The sequence below is a fragment of the Ochotona curzoniae genome, unplaced genomic scaffold (assembly GCF_017591425.1).
Source record: "Ochotona curzoniae isolate NIBS_2020 unplaced genomic scaffold, NIBS_Ocur_1.0 scaffold_4763, whole genome shotgun sequence".
In the NCBI taxonomy this organism is placed as follows: domain Eukaryota; kingdom Metazoa; phylum Chordata; class Mammalia; order Lagomorpha; family Ochotonidae; genus Ochotona; species Ochotona curzoniae.
Window position 1 is genome coordinate 2023553 of NW_024467123.1, and position 20778 is coordinate 2044330.

General features: G+C 49.9%; 1 protein-coding gene across 7 annotated transcripts in view; it reads right to left on the bottom strand.

Moving 5' to 3' along the window:
• MARCHF8 (membrane associated ring-CH-type finger 8) overlaps positions 1-20778 on the bottom strand; it is a 106453-nt gene that overhangs the window by 19827 nt on the left and 65848 nt on the right. For 5 of the 7 annotated variants that reach the window (XM_040970415.1, XM_040970422.1, XM_040970416.1 and 2 more), the window contains exon 3: positions 8573-8623. The exons of 1 other annotated variant lie outside the window; for it this stretch is intronic. In XM_040970415.1, the coding sequence (XP_040826349.1) occupies positions 8573-8623 (51 nt within the window). Of the gene's footprint in view, positions 1-8547; positions 8624-20778 lie in introns of those variants that run through there. One more of the 7 variants, XM_040970421.1, reaches the window with a different exon arrangement.

Consider the following 20778-nt stretch of genomic DNA (forward strand, 5'->3'; position numbering starts at 1 on the left):
TTTCTAGTTCCTTCAGGTATATACTTAGTCAATTTACCTGGTGTGTTTGTTGTTTCCTAATGCAGGCGCCAACTGCGATGAATTTACCTCTTAACAATACCTTGGCAGTATCCCACAAGTTTTAGTAGATTGTGTTTGTGTTTTCATGTAATTTTTAATTTCTTTGTCAATTTCTTCTCTGACCCATTGCTCGTTTAGTAGCATGTTGTTCATCTTCCAAGAGTTTAAAAATTAGGGTGTTTTGATTTGCGGATCTCTAGTTTACCTCTCTGGTGATGTGAGATTTCAATTTACGATTTCAATTTTTTTAAAGTTGGTAAGGCATTTTTTGTGACCTATCATGTGACTGATCCTGGAGAAGGTTCCAATGAACAGCTGAAAAGAATGTATATTCAGTGTCCGTAGGACGGAAGGTTCCGTACGTATCTATTAAGTCCATTTGTTCTATTGTCTGTATGAGATCGGTTGCCTCTTTGCTCAGCTTCTGTCTCATTGATCTGCCTATGTTAATGGAGTATTAACGTTTCCCATTACTATTGTATTACCATCAATGTCTCCATTTAGGTTCATTAATAATTGTTTCATATAGCTGAGTGCTCTTATATTTGGTGCATATACATTCACTATGGCTAATCCTTTTTGGCATATGACTTCCTTAATCATTACGTAGTGTTCCTCTTTATCTCTTTCAATATTTTTCATGGTGAGGTCTAAATCGTCTGGTATTAAAATGGCTACTCCCACTCTTTTTTCTTTTCCATTGGCCTGGAATATCCCTTCCCATCCTTCCACTCACAATTTCCTTGAATATTTGTTGATTGGATATGTCTTTTATAGGCGACCAATAGATGAGTCCTGCTTTTTGATCTATTCTGTTAATCTATGTCTTTTGACTGTTGAATTTAGGCCACTTGTATTCAGAGTTATAACCGAGAGGTGGTGATTTAGTCATGTCATGTGTGTGTGTGTGTGTGTGTGTGTGTGTGTGTGGTGGTCTTTGTTTAACTTTGGATTCTTTTATGTTTTTTGGGGGGAAGATCTTCCTCTTTGCCATCATTGATTGTGATTAGCTTCCTTTCTTTCTGACTTCACATTTCTGAGCAATGTTTCTACGGCTTGCTTAGTCTTGGCATATTCTTCCAACTTCTCTTTACTATGAAAACATTTTATTTCATCTTCAAATACAAATGAGAGCTTTACTGGATATATTATCCTAGATTGACAGTTTTTCTGTTTTAGAATCTGGAAAATGCTGGTCCAGTGGTTCTGACTGGTTTTCCTTTGGTTGTTATCCGCTCCTTTTTTCATGTTTGGTTCAATATTCTTTCTTTATGTTCAGTTGAGGGAAGCTTGACCACAATGCGTCTGGGTGAAGGTCTTTTCAGATCTAACCTGTTTGGGGTTCTCTGCTGCTCCTGTATTTGGCTTTCCCTTATGTTCCCAGTATTTGGGAAGTTCTCTTTCATAATTTCATTGAACACCTCCTGTAACTCTCCTTTTCTTTACACTCCTTCAAGAACTTCTGTGACTCTCATTTTTGATTTTTTTATATAATTCATTTCTTAGAGAGTTTTTTTTTTTTGCTTTATTCAGATTTTCTTCCAGATGCCTAATCCGTTGTGTGCTCTCCACCTGGTTACTGTCCACTTCTGATGCTCCTTCTTCTGCAACATCCATTCCATTGTTACGCTTTCCACTGTGTTCTTTAGCCCTAGTACTTCAGTTTGGCCCTGTTTTATCTTTGTGATGATGTTATTGTTTAATTCCTTAAGTTCTTCCCAACATTTTTCATTGTCTCTGAAAAGTTCGTAATGATTTTTTGTATTCTCTGGGAGCTCCCCCATATCTTCATCCTGCAGCTTTAGCATTGAGGTGGTCTTCTGTTCATTTTTGAGGAAAGCACTGGTCCCTGGTCTGGAGTATTCCCTATTTTTCCACATTTCCCCATGATTTTTCAGATCTGTGGGCTGTCTTATGGCTGTCAAATTGCGTGCTTTCTGCCTCTGATGGTTTTCTGGCGTTTTCTGATATACCTGTCTGTATGACTCACTGTGTCCCTGCTTGGAGGGTGGGAGGGGTTTCTCTGATCTGCCACCCTCAGGCAGCAGATGGCGCTCATGGGTCAATGTAGATCTAGTAAGTCTGACCGAGTCTTGGGGTGTTGCGTGTTGACCCGGGTTGCTGTGCAACCGACAACTGCTTCCTCCCAGCGACTCAGCCTCCGTGCCACACTCTGTCCCGCAGAGATCCCGTGACTCCCCCTGGAGGCTTCCTGGTTTCTCCCCAGGGACCTCAGAGTGCATATTCTCTGGGTATGAGCACACCTAGACCTATCCTTGCATGTCCATGTCACAAATTGTCCACTCGCCAGCCTCTCCCCCCTCAGTGGCATCTCCTTGCCTCTTTGCTCAGAAGGACACCTGAGCAAGCACTTGTGGGTTACTGCTCAGACTGCTCTCCTGCACAAGTGTTCCACACTCTGGGCTCCTCTGCCTTCCTCCGAATCCCTGGGGGGTGACAGATTCACGCTGGTTATCTCCCTGTATGGGTCTGCAACTCATCCAGCTTTGTCTGCATCCCTGTTTGCAATCGGCATTTGCCCTCCCAGGCTGTCAGTTGCCAGCTGCAATCCTGTGAGCTTACCAAAGCTCTTCCTTGCCTTCACGGCACCTGTCTCCCTCCGGAGAACTGTAGGAGTTTCAGACATGTCGTCTGGCACTTTTCTTCCAGCTCCCCACTCTTCTGGATCCTGTCCCTAAGCTTTCTTCACAGTCATCTACACCAGCCTTCCACAATCACCCATCTTGGATCTCTCCTCACTGCCCTATTTCTGTCACAGGAGAGTCAATGTGCTGGTCTCTGGCACAAAAACACACACACATGCTCCACCTTCCAAGAAGTCTAAGGCTGAGGAACTTGAGCTGTCCCCTCTGGCCTCTGGAATGGAGAAACTAACCACTTCCCCAGACAACCTCATGCGGTCTGTCCCTTTTTAAGCCTAAGTGGGTCAGCCAGTCTCCCTTTCCAGGTTGAATCTGACCCAACTCTTCCAGGGAGCCACAACACTGGAAAAGAGCCAAGAGGTCTAGGGTAGCCAGTGCTCAGACGCCCTGGGAACCACCAGTTGAACAAAAGCACAGCAGTAACTCCACCTGCTCATTAGCACGCCCCATCTGCCTGCCACTGGAGAACACTTGACTACCAGACACAAACCACACTCATGGCACCTGCAGAAACGAGTCGAGTCCCAAACATGGTCTGAAGGCTGCCAGCCTTTGGCGATGGCTAGAACTTAGAGGACTTGGCAGAAGGCACTCTCCACCAAGCTTCCAGGGCCTTCTCCCTGGGGCAAATGCGACCCATCATCAAGTGGCTCAGAAAACTCTGACACCTGGTAAGAGCCTATTCCCACTGCTGAACTTCGGGCTTTCCTCGGGCCAAACAGCACATGTCTGTGCGCTGGCCTTCAGATGCCACAAGCTAGGCCCCACCAGCCTCTGGGATCAGCCTTGCCTAGGATGGTCCTGGTATCTGGACACTAGCAAGGGGCAGGCATACAGTAACATACCATGTCCCACTGAAGCACCCAGATTCAACAGCAGCACTGCAGCTCAGAACTCCAGCTGCCTGTCAGTGAGTGCTGAGGGGCAGGGGCAGTGGCTTGAGTACTTGGGCTCCTCACCCATGTACAATATCTGGATTAAGCTGTTGGCTTCCAGCCCCAGCGAAGGGACACAGTGACCATGTGGGCGCAGAACAGCTAGAGTACTTTCTTTCTTCCTGTCTCACAAAAAAGAAAAGAAATCCTGGCAGAACAGAATGAGCATGAATTCCAACCTGTCTCTGAAAGATTTCAGGCCAAAAAGTGCAGGCAACAGAAGCTCAAAGTGTACTGGCAGCAGCAGCTGAGCACCGTGAAGCTGTCATTCCGGTGACTAGGGCTGGCCTTCTCTGGCCACCTCAAGTACCGACATTTCCAAGTATCTGTCCACTGTGGGCCAGCCCAACCCTGGCCGACTCCTTCCTGCCGTTAACAGTCTGCCATCCCTTCAGCTGAGGTCCCCCTGCAACTCTCCATCCCAGCCCCTGCGGATCCTTTTCCAGGTTCTGGCTCCACCCGAGGGCCCACACACCGACCGGTACTGTCTGCTTCAGTATTCACAGCACAACGTCTGGCACGTGGTCCAGGGCTGGACGGGGTGTGAACGTGTGTCATGCTCACAAATGCCGCCCTGGGTCTGCTAGGCTCACACGCAGGTGGAGGGGCGGTGGTGCAAAGGCACAGTGCTAGTGGACAGGTAGCTCCTTCTCTCCGGGGTCTGCTCCGAGGCTCTGCTCAGTGCCTTGCTGCTTCTCCCTCCCCAGCACCTGCAGTGGCAGTTCTTTAGTAGGCACAGGCTCCCAGGTGTGACAGTACATAAGATGGTCCAGCCTCTACTCCCCCCCTCTCTCTACCACACAGTCTCCTAAAGGTATCCCCTCTGTCTGGCTCTGCCTCATAAAGGACCAGGAATAACACATATGTTTAAGTAACAAGCCAAGGAGTGCATTATAGTTTTAAGCAGCTACATTGTGTGTTCCAAAACTAACCAAACACGTGATTTCAGAGACCATGCAGTGATCTATTTTGAGCTGGTCCTTCAGAAAATGATTATGCAGGGTGGCACAGAAGCGGGCTGTGGGTGGGGGACCTGGGGAAGACGGCTCCAGGATGCTCTGCTGGCCTCTAATTAGGTCCTCCACCAGGTGGTGCCAGGGCGGCTGAATTTCACACTCAGCTCACTCAGCCCCTAGAGGCACTCAGGCAACAGAGCAGGGCAACGGTCAGGAGAATCCTGCTATGCCCAAAGACAAGAAGTTCTAGACAGGCCACCAGTATCATTACAAATGGAGCATGACACAGAGGGAGCAAAGGTCACACTACATCGAGTGATGTGACGTAGATTCAAGAGGTGGAGGGAGAACACCTCTAAGGAAGCAGAGCCTTAGAAGAAACCAAAGAGAGGAACTGGCCATTCTGGCGAGCAGGGGTGATGGTGGGGAGGCCTCTCCACTGCAGGGAACCGCATGTCCACAGGTGGGCAGGAAGGAGGCTAGCCTGTCTGACCACTCATATGGTAACCAGAAGACACTGCACTGGGCAAGGCTTCAAGTGGTCCAGGTGGGGTCCCTGTAAGAGTCACAGGCCAAGGTATGGAGCTGGACCTTATTCTAAGATCAACAGGAAGCACTGGAATTCATGTCGTGGCTCCAGTGCAAGGACTGTGGAGGAGGCCAGAAAGTAGGCAGAGCTTGGAAGACTCTGGAATCTGAGAAGGCCTTGGCCAGAAGGGCTGGAATCAGTTGTGATGACAGGGCAAGAGGAAGGTATGAAGTGTATTCAGGTGCTGGGCACACCCTGCCATCACCGGCTTAGCATGCACCAGGAACCTCCAGGGCCGCCCTCTGGCCTTGGCAATGACAGGTCAGGGTAAACAAGTCAGAGCCCTGCGCTCATGGAACAGAGGTGTTTTTGAAGCAAGAAGGACAGCCAGGCTCAGTGGCAGATAAGCGGAAATCAGGCTCAGACAGATGGAGGCAGAGACAGCACTGCTGCTGCCACAGCCAGCAATGCTGGGGTTTAAAGGAAGCCAGCAAGCCTTCTCCCAGAGAAACCCCCCCAGATTTCAGACTTTTGCCTCTACAACTATGAGAAAACAAATCTGTGTTCTAAAAAAAAATAATACATAGAAATACTTCAATATGCTTCCTCCATTAGCTCTTGAAGGAAACTGAATTGTCTCTTTTTAAAAGGCTATATAATTTGTATTTATTTGTGACTCAGAGACGGGAGCTGTAGCTACCCTGCAATGCCATGCCTCACACGCTATAGCCTTCCTTTGATACAAAATCAAGTGAAAGAATAGGATCAGACCACAAATACATCCAAGAAAAGGTCATTTCATGTCACAGAGGCTCTACCAGATTAGGTTAAAAGATGATTTAATGAAAACATTCGTGCTGTTAATAACTTTCCATTTTGGCGCATCAAGGAGGCCCTGAGACAGGACAGGTTGTGTCCCACTGTGTACGTCACGGTCCTGCCAGGATCTCTGCCACACTGGCCACACACCAAACACGGGGAGAAGGTCCACGCCCACAAAGAACTTACACGACCCACAAGTCGAGCCCATGTCTGAGCTGATGCGGTCACATGCGAACAGCGGGCCGCGTGCAGACGTGGCAGCAGCCATGAGCGGCATCTCAGGCCTGCCCTTTTCCTATCTGCCTTCCAGCTGGGGGTGGCCTGTGAGCCAGTTCCAGCAAAAAGAGGCACAGGCAAAACTCGGGAAGCTGGGTGGGGCTTCCTGCCAAAAAGGGCCCCTATCAACGGATGGCCTACCCCATTCCTATTAAGGCCACAGCCAAGGTGCCAGGCAGCTCAGCTCCCACCGAGACATGCACCATGACGGAGGATGGCCGGGCAGTGAGAAGACAGCACAGAGAGAAAAGACAAAGCAAGTGAGTTAGTCCTGCACCCCGACCTTCAGATATCTTGCTATCTAAACTCTGTAAACCCACAAGTGTTTACAGCACCACAGTTGGAGTTTCGTTATGTTCTGCCAAGTGCAGTTCCAATCAAGTCAACACTCTGGTGAAAACTGACTACAAGAGATGGAATTTCCCCACGAGTCGCTTGCTCTCCTATGAGACACTCAAGGTGGCCTCACAAGGAAAACATTAAGTGCCACGCGTCCTGCATGGGCACAGGAACAGGTTACAGAAATCTAGCAAGAGTTTCAGGTTCGGTGCCAGAAACACACAGCGGAGAAACGGCGGCGGCCTCCTCAGGACGGGGTGCTGTGCCAGCAGGACATGCCTCAGCCCAGGCCCTGCCCGTGCACAACGCTGGAGCTGCGTCCCCACTTCTGTCCCTCACACTGAGAACGTATCAAAGACCTAAGCTTAACAATGATGAGGTTAGAAAAATGAAGGGCAGTCACTTCAAGTTACTGGTGTGGGCAATACATTAGGGGGGATAAGACCCCAAAACAGAGGCAGTGAAAGTAGTAACAGACAAAGGAAACGGCTAAGGAGCTTCGGCACAGCAAAAGAACCAATTAGCAGAATAAAAATATAACCCACAGGGTGGGAGAAAATTTTGGCCAACTTTCACCTAGGCGTTGATATTCGGGGAATAGAAGGAACAAGCACAGTAATAAAAAAAATATCCAATTTAAAGACAGACAAATGATGCAAACATTTTACAACATAACAATTCCAAATGGCCAAGATTACAAATGCATGCCCGACATCGATAGCCCTACAGAAAAGCAAATCAAAGCCACACTGAGATACACTTACTCCAGTCAGAAAGACTCTTACTGCCACATCGTTGAGGCCAGTGTGCGGCACAGGAATCCTCCACCCACAGTGCTGGTTCATGTCCTGGCTGCTTTACTTCCAATCCAGCTCCCTGCTGACGGCTTGGTAAATCAGCAGAGGAAGGCCCAAGTGCTTAGGCCCCTGCACACACACACACTGGAGATCCAGAACAAACCCCTGGCTCCTGGCCCAGCCCTGGCTAGTGCAGCCATTTGGAAAATCTGTCTCTGTCTCCCCTTCACCCCATATCTTTAACTTTCAAGTTACCATAAATCTTAACACACACACAAAAAAGGAAGAAGATGAACACTGTCAAAGCTGATGTAAATGTGGGCAGCCACCATGAAGAGCAGCACGGAGCTTCCTCAAAAACTACAAACCCAACTGCTGTATGACCCAGCTATCCCCCCTCGAGCATCTGCCCAAAGGAAATGAAATCAGCGCAGCAAAGAGGTGCCCGCAGTGCCAGGCTCCTACGGAAACAATCTCGATGTCCAATGGTGGACGAGCGGACAGACAGTGCAGCACACATAAACGATGGAGTATTACTCAGCCATCGAAAGAATCCTATCATTTGCAGCTTTCTGAAACAGATGCAACAGGAGGGTATCATGTCAGGTGAAGTCAGTCAGACAGGAATCTACCACAGGCTCTTTCTCACGCGGAAGATTTTTAAAAATCGACGTGAATGTAGCAGAGTGATGACTAGAGGGGTGGGAGTAGGGAGGAAACGGAGGCAGGCCAGATGCCGGGTGCCAAGCCAGGTAGGAGGAAGCGGCACTGCTCCAGGCACAGCAGGGTGGCTACAGTTCACTACAACCTACTTCCAGGAGACAGACGCTGAAGGCACCAAACGTAAACCAGCAGCAAGGAGAAGGGGAGAGCAGTTCTCCTGGAAGGCACCCACTGCACACACCTATCCAACCATCACCTCAAACATCCTTAACACACATGCTTGTCACATCCTCACTTTAAAAGTTCCTCAGATCTTTAAGGACATGGCAATTCTACCCATCTGATCATCACCCAAAGAATACATACAGTATCTTTTTGGCTACACAGTGTACAATTTAAAAACTCTTCCTAATGACAGTCCCCCACTCTCCTCCCCCTTTGAGCTGTAAGGAAAATGCATATAAACATACGAGTTGTCTAAGAACAGCAAAACACCAATGCGCTCACAGATGGCATTGCAGTAGTTCTCTACCTTAGAAACGTTGCTTGAATGACTCATGGAATGTCCCAAAGTCTTCTCATTCTGCAAGTAAAACAAACAGGTATGAGGGTTCAAGCTCTGATTAAAACAGACCAGAGACACAACGGAGTGTAACAATCCTACTGACAAGTTATTCGCAGAAACAGAAACTTGCTGAGCTCACCTTGCTGGGTACTGGATGTATGCAGCCAGGCGGCTGATACTGCATAAATGGCCCCAAATGAATTCAAATACCAACTGCTACCGGAGAGAACTTTCAGCCTGAGATAACTTTTCAACAAATTATCAAGACCAGAACAAGAGCATTCTAAAGAACTAAGATGGTGATAGGGTCTTCAGATGCACTCAAGTGAAGGTCCCGGGGCAGGAAGCCGCATGCATGACATACACAGTCCACACCACAGCATGGGGGAAGTGGACAGACAGCTGATCCCACTCAGGCTTTGAGGCTGTACCCAACTGCCCCCCTCACCAGAACCTTCTGGAGCAAAGAAACCCGGGAGTCACGCTGGGCTCCTCCCTCTCCGACCCCTCCACGTTCAGTTACAGTCTTAGATCCAAGCCCCCGCCAGTATTCTTCAGCCCCATCTCCATCTCTCCTACAGGCGCCCTTTTCACTTGGTCCTACCTGCTGACCTCTGTCACGGACTAGGTTAGGTCTCCACTCTTCGCAGGCTCATGCTCAAGTTCTAACCCCCAGTATCTCAGAACGTGGCTGAGTTGAAAGGTTGGGTCTTCTGAAGATACCATTAAGCTTAAACAAGGTCAGCGGGGAGGACCTTAGTCTGGCAGCCCCGGCGATGAGGATCTGCACAGAGCAAGGCAGTCCTGCCGGCACCTTGGGACTCCAGCCTCCGGACTGTGCGGGGAAGCCGCCCGGCCTGTAGAACCTCGGTAGGGGAGACCTAGCAAACACACACAATGATCTTCCACACTGACGATTTAGAAAGTGAGCATTCTGGGGCCAACAACATAGCATGACAGGCTAACCCTCTGCCGTGGTGCTGGCATCCCATATGGGCACCAGTTCAAGCATCAGCTGCTCAACTTCCAATCCAGCTCCCTGTCTATGTGTCTGGGAAAGCAGCAGAGGGCAGGTCAAGTGCTTGTGACCCTGTACCCACATGGCACACCCAGAAGTTGTTTCTGGCTCCTGGCTTTGATCCAGCCCAGCTCTGGTTGTTAGAGCCATTTGGGGGCTGAACTGGCGGATAGAGGAGCTCTGTTTTTTCTTCTCTCTTTGCAACTCAGCTCTTACACACACACACACACACACACACACACACACACACACACACACACACACACACACACACACACACACAGTATTCCAAGGATAAATCTGGTTCTTAAAAATAAGCAATTCCTTCTGAATCCACTCATTCTGGATCTAAAAACCCAAACAAGTCAAAACTATAACCAACTATAACCAAAAGAAAGACTGTGTTAGCCTCTTCATTTTTCCTTTTATTTTTCTGAAAGGCAAAGAAACACGAGAGACAGCAGACAGCAGGACAGAGCTCTCGGCCATGGAGCGCTCCCCAGATGTCTGCAACAGCCCCGGCGGGCCAGCGCCTGGAACCCAATGGCTTGGCACATCACCTGCTGCCTCCCAACGCTGCCCCAGCCAGAAGCGGGAGATCAGGAGCCGAGCAGGTGGCACGTGTGCCCAGCAGGCCGACTGTCGGCCCCTTATTTGTACCTTTAAAGAAATCTACTCTCACTTTGGTTCACGTGCTACACAGTTAGCTGTGGGGATGCTGAGACCTGGCTGGTGGAGGCACTCCACTGATGGATCACATGTACAGACGCAAGAGTGGATCACTTAGAGACCCTCTGGGGAAGCGCTGGCTCCACTTCATCAAGCCTCTTCTCCCAGGGAGCCAGCCCTCCAGAGTCTGACCACACCCCTGGCAGCCAGCAGGGCAGATCCCTTCAGGTCAGCACAGCAGGCTCTTGGAACACCTCCTACCCCAAAACGCTAACGGAGAACACTGCCACATCTCTCAAGCAACCTGACAGCCAGCACGTCGGCCCAGGCAATGATGCCCTCTTGCCTTTACAGCAATGTGCTTGCACAATTCTTGGAATGCTTTATTACATTCTGTACTTCATCATTCTGAATAAAAACAGAAGTGTTTGACCCTCGGGTCAATGTTAAACAAAATCAGAAAGTTTGGTAATATATCACCAAAACCCAGGTCCAATCAGGAACTTCATTCAGCTGTGCCATTGGCTCACACGCGTGCACGCACACACACACACACTGGCAAGACAGGTCAACCTGTAAGTATAACCATCTCAGATTCACTCGTGATGCACAAATACATGACGGATACACAGAGGATGCGGCTGTGACTCCTGGCTTCGCGCTTTACCTTCTCATGACTTACTGCTACACTCTAGTCCGTGACATCAAGGCCAAGACACCACATGCCTTTGGTAATAAGGACCAAAGACCAAGTGCAATCATCGTCACATCGGCTGCCACTTCAGGAGACTGGCCAGCTGGGCAGCATCTGGAAAGCTTCGGGGCCAGGCTGAGGTACTGACAAGAGAAAGCAACACATTCAAGACGTCCGCTGTGCCATGCAGGCTGGGTACTGTGCAGGCAGAGGCCTAGGGATCAAGCGTCTCAACTTCATAAACCAGGACTAAGCACTGAATTTGCTCTTTCCCGATGCATTTAACAAATATATCTCACTACACAAGCCTTTCCTCCAGTTCTTGAGTTAGAACCGTTAATGGTTTACACTGGGGAATTTATTTTTAATGGCCAGCTCCTGACTGACACCTGCCAACATTTATAGCTGCTTCTCCACTGTATGGCAAGATCTTAACTGAGCTCCAAAGGTCACCTCCATGACGTCAAAACACTGCTATAATTTTGTAAATGTCCACTTAGACATTTCAAAAGGACTTCATAAGAAGTTCAGATGGGGGCCCAGCAGGATAGCGTAGTGATTAAAGTTCTCGCCTTGATGCGCCGGGATCCCACATGGGTGCCGGTTCTAATCCCGGCAGTTCCACTTCCCATCCAGCTCCCTGCTCGTGGCCTGGGAAAGCAGTCGAGGATGGCCCAAAGCCTTGGGACCCTGCACCTGTGTGGGAGACCTGGGGGAAATTCCTGGTTCCCGGCTTCAGATCGGCATAGCATCGGCCATTGTGCTCTCTCGGGGAGTGAACCATCAGATGGAAGATCTTCCTCCTCTCGGTATACCCACCTTTCCAATAAAAATAATAAACAAATCCTTAAAAAAAAAAGTTCAGGATGACCACAGAGTTATTTTCCAAAAAGTAAATCCAACAACTCATTCAAGGCAATCAACTCATTCACGCCACACTTCTTTACCGCACAGCTATGACACGCAAACAGCTTTGTCAGACACACAGCATGGTCAAGCACACTCCAACTCCCAGCACCGGGCCAAGAATGGTACCACCTGGGAACTGCTTTGAAACAGCGTTATCAGAGGACTGGAACAGCAAGCAGCAGGGAGCTGGAGGCGGGGTGGCTGACACCACTGCTCTGTCCTATGGCCAGGCTGGCATGTGTCTAAACAAGAACAAGGCACTTCGCCAACATCAGTGCCAACAACTAGACAGGCACACCAAGGAGAGGGAGCCCCAGGCCAAGGCCAAACGCAGCCGCGGTGCCAAAGCAACAGAAACCCTGGCAGGCCCTTCCCACGAGCTCTGTAACACAGCCACCGGGCAGTGGTGCCAGCTCCTTGGGGTCCTGGGTGAAAAAGCCCACCGTACCCTCCTTCCTCGGGCACCGTACCCTCCTTCCTCGGGAAGACACAGGGAGTACAAGGGGGCACACTCTCCCCGGACCTCTCTCGTCTCACACCTATTTGGAGGGGATCTCTTTGTGGCACATGAAACCCAGTCCCAGGCCCTCTTCTCATTTGTCACTTCAGCACCTAGAGCACGTGCCGAAATCAGGCTGCAGTTTGCCAGGTCTGGGCAGATAAGGATTCTGAATTTGCAGTAACCATGTTGCTGCTTCCCACCCCACCCCACACTCCAAGGTCCAAGTTTCACTTCATCCGGCCACCCAAATAATTCATTAAGACTATGGCTCAAATTTTAAAAGGTAAATAATGACTACTGTATTTTTCTGATGAAAAGATGGCAGTGAGGCCTGGGAGAACTGTACTATGCACCCCAGAATCCTCCTCAGGGCAACATGGTCGGGGTAGACCCTGAGCACCACGCCCACTGGTGGCATGGAGGTGTGTGCTGCACATACACACAGCATCCCCACCACTCCCTGCCGACAAGGGCCACTACCTGCGTTGGTTTCTCTGGCTTGGCACTTTATAAAGCTCTGCCAAGCAGAGGCTTCTGTGCCGGAGGACAAGCTGTCAGTGGGCACCTCGAGCTTGCCCTGCCGGCTGGTCGGGAGAGTTGGTGCTGGCCCAAAGAGTGTACCCCTTGTTCTACATTTTGGACTGAAACGATCCCAGAGTGTGGGCCCACAGAGTACATGGGGAAGGTCACACGCAGCTCATCCAAAAGGAATGAGCTCACAGGCTGCCGCTCTGCTCGGAGGCAGCAGCCACACTTGTCTGGGGAGTTGGAAGGGGCTGCCTCGGGCGTGGCCTTGGCCTTTGCTTGCCTGGTCCGTGCTCATCAGCGACAACTGGACAACTAGAGAAGGTCCGGAAGCAAATTGGGGCCACACGGCTGCATTCCACCTTGTACCATGCTCTTACAGACCTTGTCCCAGACAAAGTAGAGTGGCCTAATTTGTATCCTTAGATCTTTGCAGTGTTGTCACGATGACCCCACCCCTAGTTTCCTTTTCTGGATCATTAAGGGGCAGGATAAAAAGCATGGAGGATAAACTACTGAGTTAACACAAATAAATCAATGAGGAAATAGATTGGGGAAGATTCAGTCAGTGAGGGGGTGTGAGAAAGCAAAGTTCTCAATGTAAGAAGTTACCAAACCACAAATATTTAAACAAAAAAAAAAAAAAAAAAGCTCTGCTGAAGAATACAGGACATTACACAATTTATCTAATCGGTGCTGTTAACGTTTCTCGAAAGCCCCGTGCTCTTCCAATAAAACGCAGCTTGCGGTAGAACACTGCCAAAGAAGCCCTGAAAGTGGAAGCTAAGGCTTATGGAGAGGACCGTGATGCCTGAGCAAGTCTGGGAATTCTATGCACAGAATCCAACAGCACAACTTCGTGGAGGCGTTTCCCTGAGACTCTGACCAGGCACGGTGACTTAACACAAAACTGAAGGCATCTGCATCTGGTGCAGTGGTTAAGACACCGCTTGGGGTCTGGGCGCCATCCTTCCGCTGTAGCAGCGCATAGACGGGGCCTCAGGGGGCCTGGGGACTAGGGCTGGGGGCCAGTGGAGCAGAGCGGGTCTGGGAACTCACCCTCAGACTTGGGTCCCAGGCAGGTGGGGGGTGGGGGGGGGGACAGGTGTTAGGCCCCCAGGCTGGTGTGCTGGTGGACTAGGCTGTGGGCCCTTGGACAGATTAACATGCCTGAGTCCCTAGCAGGCACACATACTGGAGGACTGGCTCTAAGACCCCAGGTGAGCGGGCAAGGCTCCAGATCAGCACGCCGCCCCTCCAGAAGATTGAGCTGAGGAACTCATGTGCTCATGGGCGTGGGGGCGGGGGGGCGGGGGTAGGCCAGGCCACAACATCCACCAGCATCCATAAAGGCCAAGACAGAGAGAGCCTAGTACCATGTAAGGACCTAGCACCTGCTGTGGTACATGTGAAACCTGGGTCTGGGAGTGGACGTGGCGGGGGAACATGAGCAACTCTCCTGGTGGGCTGTAGCTCCTGCTGGTGAGCACTGAGTCAGTGCTGGGTATTGGTCAGGCCAGGCAAGGCTGTTCCACTTGTCAGAAGTGGGTTTGGGGGAGCGGGGGGAGGGGCAGGTGGACAGGCAGGGCTGGGCCAAACATTAGCACCCTGGCATGTACAGGAGTAAGGATGGAGTATTGGCTATGCTGGGCTAGGCTATTACACCAACCATTTTGCATGAAAGCCAGGGATGGGACCAGGCTGTTCAGGGCTAGGCTACAGCACATACCAGCAAGAGTTGGGACTGGGGGTTGGCTAGACCAGGCCAGGCTGCAGCATCTGATGGCAAACACCAAGAAGGGGGACAGGCTACGCCATGATAGGAGAGAATAGCCACCAGCATGCACAAGATCTGTGGCTAGGAACAGACCTGGCCAGGGAGCTAAGGAAATGCTTCAGCTGGCTTGTGGTTCCTACTGGTGAGTGAGACTGCCAGAACGGGGGCAGAGAACTGGGCTGCACATGGCTGCAGTGAACTTTGGGATGCGTGTTGACTGGGACTGGGACTGGGGTGTACCAGACTGGGTTATGCTCCAGCACCCACTGGTGTTCACAAGAGCCAGGGAGGATAGAGGATGGGCTAGGCTAAGTCTCAGCACCTGTTGAGCCATGTGAGAGCTGGGGATGGACTAGGCATGGCTGAGCTGTAGCACTCAACAGTAAGAGCCGGAATGGGTGTGGGTCGGTTGGGCAAGGTACTATAACTGCCAGGACAGGAAGTAGGCCACGTCAGTCTGGGCCAAGTATCCACCACTGTGCTAAGATCTGCCACTGGGAGGTAACCTGACAGAGCAGCTTGGGGAACCCCTCTGACAGGATGCAGACCCTGCAGGTGAGTCCAAGAATCAAGACTGGGAACAGCCCAGACTAGGCCAGATTACAGTACCTTTGAGCATACAGGTGGGTCAGGTCTGGGGATGGGCCAGGCTGGGCCAGCTCATAACACCCACAGGCAAGATGTGAGAACCAGAACGGGATACAGGCCAGGCCAGGATGGGTCACAACATCAGCCAGTTCACATCAGGGGCAGGATCTGGGGCAGTCTGGCTGGGCTAGGCCAGGCCACAGTACCTGCCAGCATGAGCTGGGACTGGGGGCAAGCCAGGCTACAGCACTCACCAGTAAATGCTAAGACACATATGCCAGACTGGGCTGGAGCACCCATCGGTGCATGTAAGACCCGAGGGAGTGGGGCAAGACCAGTTGTGGGGCAAGACCAGTTGAGAGAGCAGCAAGGACTCCCCTGCCAGGTCACTGCTCCTGCCGGTGAGCATGAGAAATGAGACAGAGGGCTGATCAGGCTACAGCACCTGTTGGCCTGCATGTGAGCTGGATTAGGGAGAGCGCCAGGCTAGGCTGAGTGTATGCACTGGTACATGCATGAGCCAGAGTAATTACGTGCAGGCTTAGTGTAGGCCAAAAGCACGAGACAGAAACTCCACCCAGGCCTCCTATAGTTAGCAACAGCCCCAGTCATCAGCTGCTACCTCCCCAGAATGCACGTATAAGCAGGAAGCTGATTCGGAAGTGGAAGAACCAGGACTTGAACCAGTGCTTTTACAAAACAATGCGGGATACGAGTGGCCCAAAGGGTACCTTCTTTGTTCTGCTTTTTTCTTTTTCTTTTTCATGATGTTTACCTAGTTGAGGAGCATGCACGCCCATGTGCATCACTGACCAGGACTAGGGTGGAAAGGGTGGAGGGATAGGGGAGAGTGGATAGGACTATTGTTTCCAATTTTCTTTCTTTTTTCCTTCCTGTATCTGGGGGAAGAGGGAAGAAGCCAATCCAGGCACCCAGACCACGTCAGTCCCCGCGGACGGGGAACAGCCACCCAGTGTCATCCCAGGGTCCTTGATGTGGAGCATGCCCCGAGGTACTGCTCAAGTGGTTTTGACAGCTCTGAAATGCAGGTGACGGCTCAAATATTTGCGTTGTTGCTCATCCTCGGGGGGCCTGGGTGACGTTTTTGTCTCTTGGTTTTGACCTGCGCCAAGCCTGGCTCTTTGCAGGCATTTGAGAAGTGAATGGGAGAGTGGAAGACCCCTCCAGTACCTCTGCATTGCACTGTTTCTGTTGCTCTTTTTTTTTTTTTAATGCTGCTCTGTGTACCACACACACACACGTATCAGCTGTTGATGAACTGCAACGTGGACTCTGAGTGACATCAATGAACTTTGAGTGCTTTGTTCTATTACAGACCAATTGAGTCAGCTTGCACTTTGAGTCGATCTCTTTCCTGATGACTGACACAACGTGATACCACAGCCGTGCAGCAACTACCGGCCTACACGGCTCCACAAATCTTGCAAACGTCAGCATATTTCATCAGGCACCATGAAAAAAGTCATAACATGGTTGTCAGTATCATCAGAAACGTTTTTTTGTCACTGCAAATATTCAGACTCAAAATTGAAATTATTGCTGAGAAAACTCAAATGTTAACATCGGCAACAGAATTTGTTACTGGCTTTCCCTGAAGTAAAAAATTGACTTTCAAGAAAGTATGTCCATGTCAAAATAGTAGTTTGACTATTAGTCATTCTGGCAAGCAAGACCTGTATTCCACTTTCTAAAGCCACTAGAGGTAACCACTGTACTTTAAAATAAGTGGTAAGAATGCCATAGCCGAGAAATGCAAAGAGGTAGGAACAGATAAGCACATACACTGGCGAGAGCAGTCCACTGAAACTGACACATTAAAATCAGCAGAAAATGACATCAAAATGTTACTGTCACTGCCTTCCAAATGTTAACAACACATACAAGATCTATATAGAATTCAGGGGCCTGGTGCAACAGCTCAATTTGCTAAACCTTTCCTTTGCAAGCAGCATCCCATATGAGCTCCAGTTCATGTCCCAGCTGCTCCACTTCCCATCCAGCTCCCTGCTTGCGGCCTGGGAAAGCACTAGAAGATGGCTCCAACCCTTGGGATCCTGTACCCACATGGCAGATCCAGAGAAAGTTCCTGGCTCCTGGCTTGAGAGTGGCTCAACTCCAGCTGTTGCAGCCATTTGGGGAGTGAACCAGTGAATGGAAAATCTTTGTCTGTCCCTTGCTCTGTAAAGTTGGCTTTCCAAGGAAAATAAGTAAACCCTTTAAAAAAAAAAATTACTGGGCCTGGTGCAGTAGCCTAGTGGCTAAAGTCCTCGCCTTGAGCGCACTGGGATCCCACGTGGGCTCCAGTTCCAATCTCAGCAGCCTCACTTCCATCCAGCTCCCTACTTGTGGCCTGGGAAAGCAGTCGAGGACGGCCCAAAGCCTTGGGAACCTGCGCCTGTGTGGGAGACTCTGGGGAGGTTCCGGGTTCCTGGCTTCGGATTGGCTCGGCTCCAGGTGTTGCAGCTGTTTGAGGAGTGAATCATCGGACAAAAGATCATCCTCTCTCCTTCCTCTTTGCATATCTGACGTTGCAATAAAAATAAATCTTTACAAAAAGATTACTGTGCAAACACTGAGAAAGCTATCCAAAGACACACACTCCTTAATATCACAGATAAAATAAATTGAACTCTAAGAATTCAAACATCCTACAGAAAGGCAAGAAAAATAAAATAGGCTAAAGAAACAAACAAAAAAAGAAAGAAAGTAAAAAAGTAACTGGAACATTTAATTCCTGAGATATCAAGGCAGTCTGGAGACTGTGGACAAAACACAATCCATGGAGCCACAGGAGAACGAGGCGCCTCCTCCGGCTGAGCTAGCTCCCTCTCCCTCCCCCGGCCTCACCTTGAGCTGGCTAGAGGATGTGCCGTTCCTCCTCATCTTGCCACCGAGCGGTACTGGGTCCCCCAGAGAAGCAGTCGCTTCCAGCATTTCTCAGCTCACTCTTCCACCCCCCCGCCCCAAGTCACAGAAACTCACCCCAGAGCCAAGCGGCTGGGAGGTGCGCTCTCTGCACGGCGCCCACTGGCCCAATGTGCTGGACCCAGTGTGCAAGAAGGTCACACTCTAGAGGGGAGCCAGAATCGCAGTTGGTGTGTTGCTCCGTAACGCAGGTGTGTCACCCCAAAACACGAGGCCACTGTTCACACCCAGCTTGGAAGCACAAGCTCCTGTTTTTGTAAAGGTGGAAAAGCAGGCCCCCTGCGTGTTCTCCAAAGGAAACTGGCATTGTCTCAAACTGGCAAATTCAAACACAAGTGTTGTGAAAAAAAAAAAAAAAAACAATGGCATTTGACAGGTAAGCGAGGGTCGCACGGTGGCTTCGTGAGATCAACATTGAAACTGTAAACCGACCAGAAGCAGACAACGGAGGAACAGGGAACTAAACCACCATCGGGCTAGAAGAAATTGCCAATCTCGTTCCCAAGACAGCAACGGTGAAAGGAGCCACGTTCACAGGACTCCCACTCAGGAGCATTTCCCACCCCAGGGACTGAGTGAGAAGACCAGAGGAATCCACCACCAAGAACCGGCTGTGATACCAACGGAGACAGAGACTGTAATACAGACCCAAAACTGACACACAGAGAACTGCTAAAAACAGCAGTCCAGCAGTCCAGCCGGACAGGCCCTGGGCCCAGGCCCTAAGCCCTGAGCAGCAGTACCTGCCGCTGCTGCTCCATGGGAACAGACTTCCTGTCCCATCCAAACACCACACCCAACAAGTAACAGGTGCCTGGTGCCTGGAAGAGGAGGATGGAGGAAGGGTAATTCAGACTTGCTGCAACTTACGACCTCAAATGTTTAGTTTTGAGCAAGAACAAGTGCATACAGAACTCTCTCCACACACGGGAGGAAGAACAGCAAGTAACAGAAAACTGTCCTTGAGAGGGCCCGGATAACGCGCTTGGCACAGGAGGCTTCAAAGGACCATGACAAACACATTTGTAGGACAGGAAGTCGCTCTAGAAAACAAAGGGAAATGGGATGACAGACCACAGCAATAGAAGGATACAAACTAAAAAATTTAGACAGATTACGGAATATGTGAAATTGAAATAACTGACACGGGTCTAGGCACCAGCAGATACAGAATCTTCCTGTGTCCCCCCTTTGTTCTGCTAACGCACCTTTGGGCATGGAAGAGTCAATGTGGGCAGTGGAGAGCACGTGACCTGGCACAACAATGAGACCAGTCAACCTGGAGCAGAGATGATGGCTCAACTGGCTAATCCTCCACTTTGTGGTACTAGCATCCCATATGGGCACCAGCTCAAGTCACAGCAGCTCAACTTCCTGTCCATCTCCCTGCTTATGACCTGGGAGGGCAGTAGAAACTAACTCAAGCCTTGGGGACACGAGCATGAGCATGGGAGACCCACAAGTTCCTTGTGTCTAGGTTCAGACTGCTTCAGCTCTGGCCACGGCAGCCCTTTGCGGAGTGCGCCAGCCGACAGAAAATCTTTCTCTGTATCTCCTTTCCTCTGTTAATCTGCCTTTTCAATAAAAAATATTTAATCTTTTTGTATAAAGAATCAACTGAAAGATGTACAGCCTGAATAAGCCCAAATATAATGAAGGAAATTAGATATGGAGGTCTTAAAGAGATGTGAGCTATAATTATATGTCCCAAAACACACATAATTGGAGTAACAAGGAGAAAAAAAAAAAGCAATATTCAAATAATGGCTGGGGCCTGGCATGGTAGCCTAGTAGCTAAGTCCTTGCCTTGCACGTGCCGGAATCCCATATGAGCACCAGTTCATGTTCCAGCTGCTCTGTTTCCCTTCCAGCTTCCTGCTTGTGGCCTGGGAAGGCAGTGTAAGACGCCCCAAAGCCTGGGGACCCTGCACCCATATGGGAAACTGGGAAGCAGCCCCTGGCTCCTGGCTTCAAGATCGGCTCATTTTGGTCACTGTGGCCGCTTGGGGAGTGAACCAGCAGATGGAAGATCTTTCTCTCTGTTGCTCCTTCTCTCTGTAAATCTGACTTTCCAATAAAAATAAGTAAATCTTTAAGAAAAAAAATGTAGATAAAAGTAAAAGTTCCACACTCAGACATCATTTCAGCAAGGAGCACAAAAGGGGCTAGCATGGTGACACAGCCAACGAATCCTCCACCTGTGACACTGGCGTCCATACTGGTGCCAGTTTGTGTCCCAGTTGTTCCACTTCCAATCCAGCTCCCTGCTTTTGACCTGGGAAAAGCAGCTGAGCACGGTTCTCAAGTCCTTGAGACCCTGCAGCTATGTGGGAGACCTGGAAGAAGCTCCTGGCTTCCAACTGACCCAGCCGTGATTACTGTGGTTATCAGGGGAGTGAACCAACAGATGGAAGATCTGTCTCTATAACTGACTTTCATGTCAAAATAAGCAAATGTTAAAAAAAAAAAAAAAAAAGACAAACTGGGCAAACTGGGCCAGTCATTTGGTGCAGCAGTTAAGATCCTAACTGTAACACCTCCATCT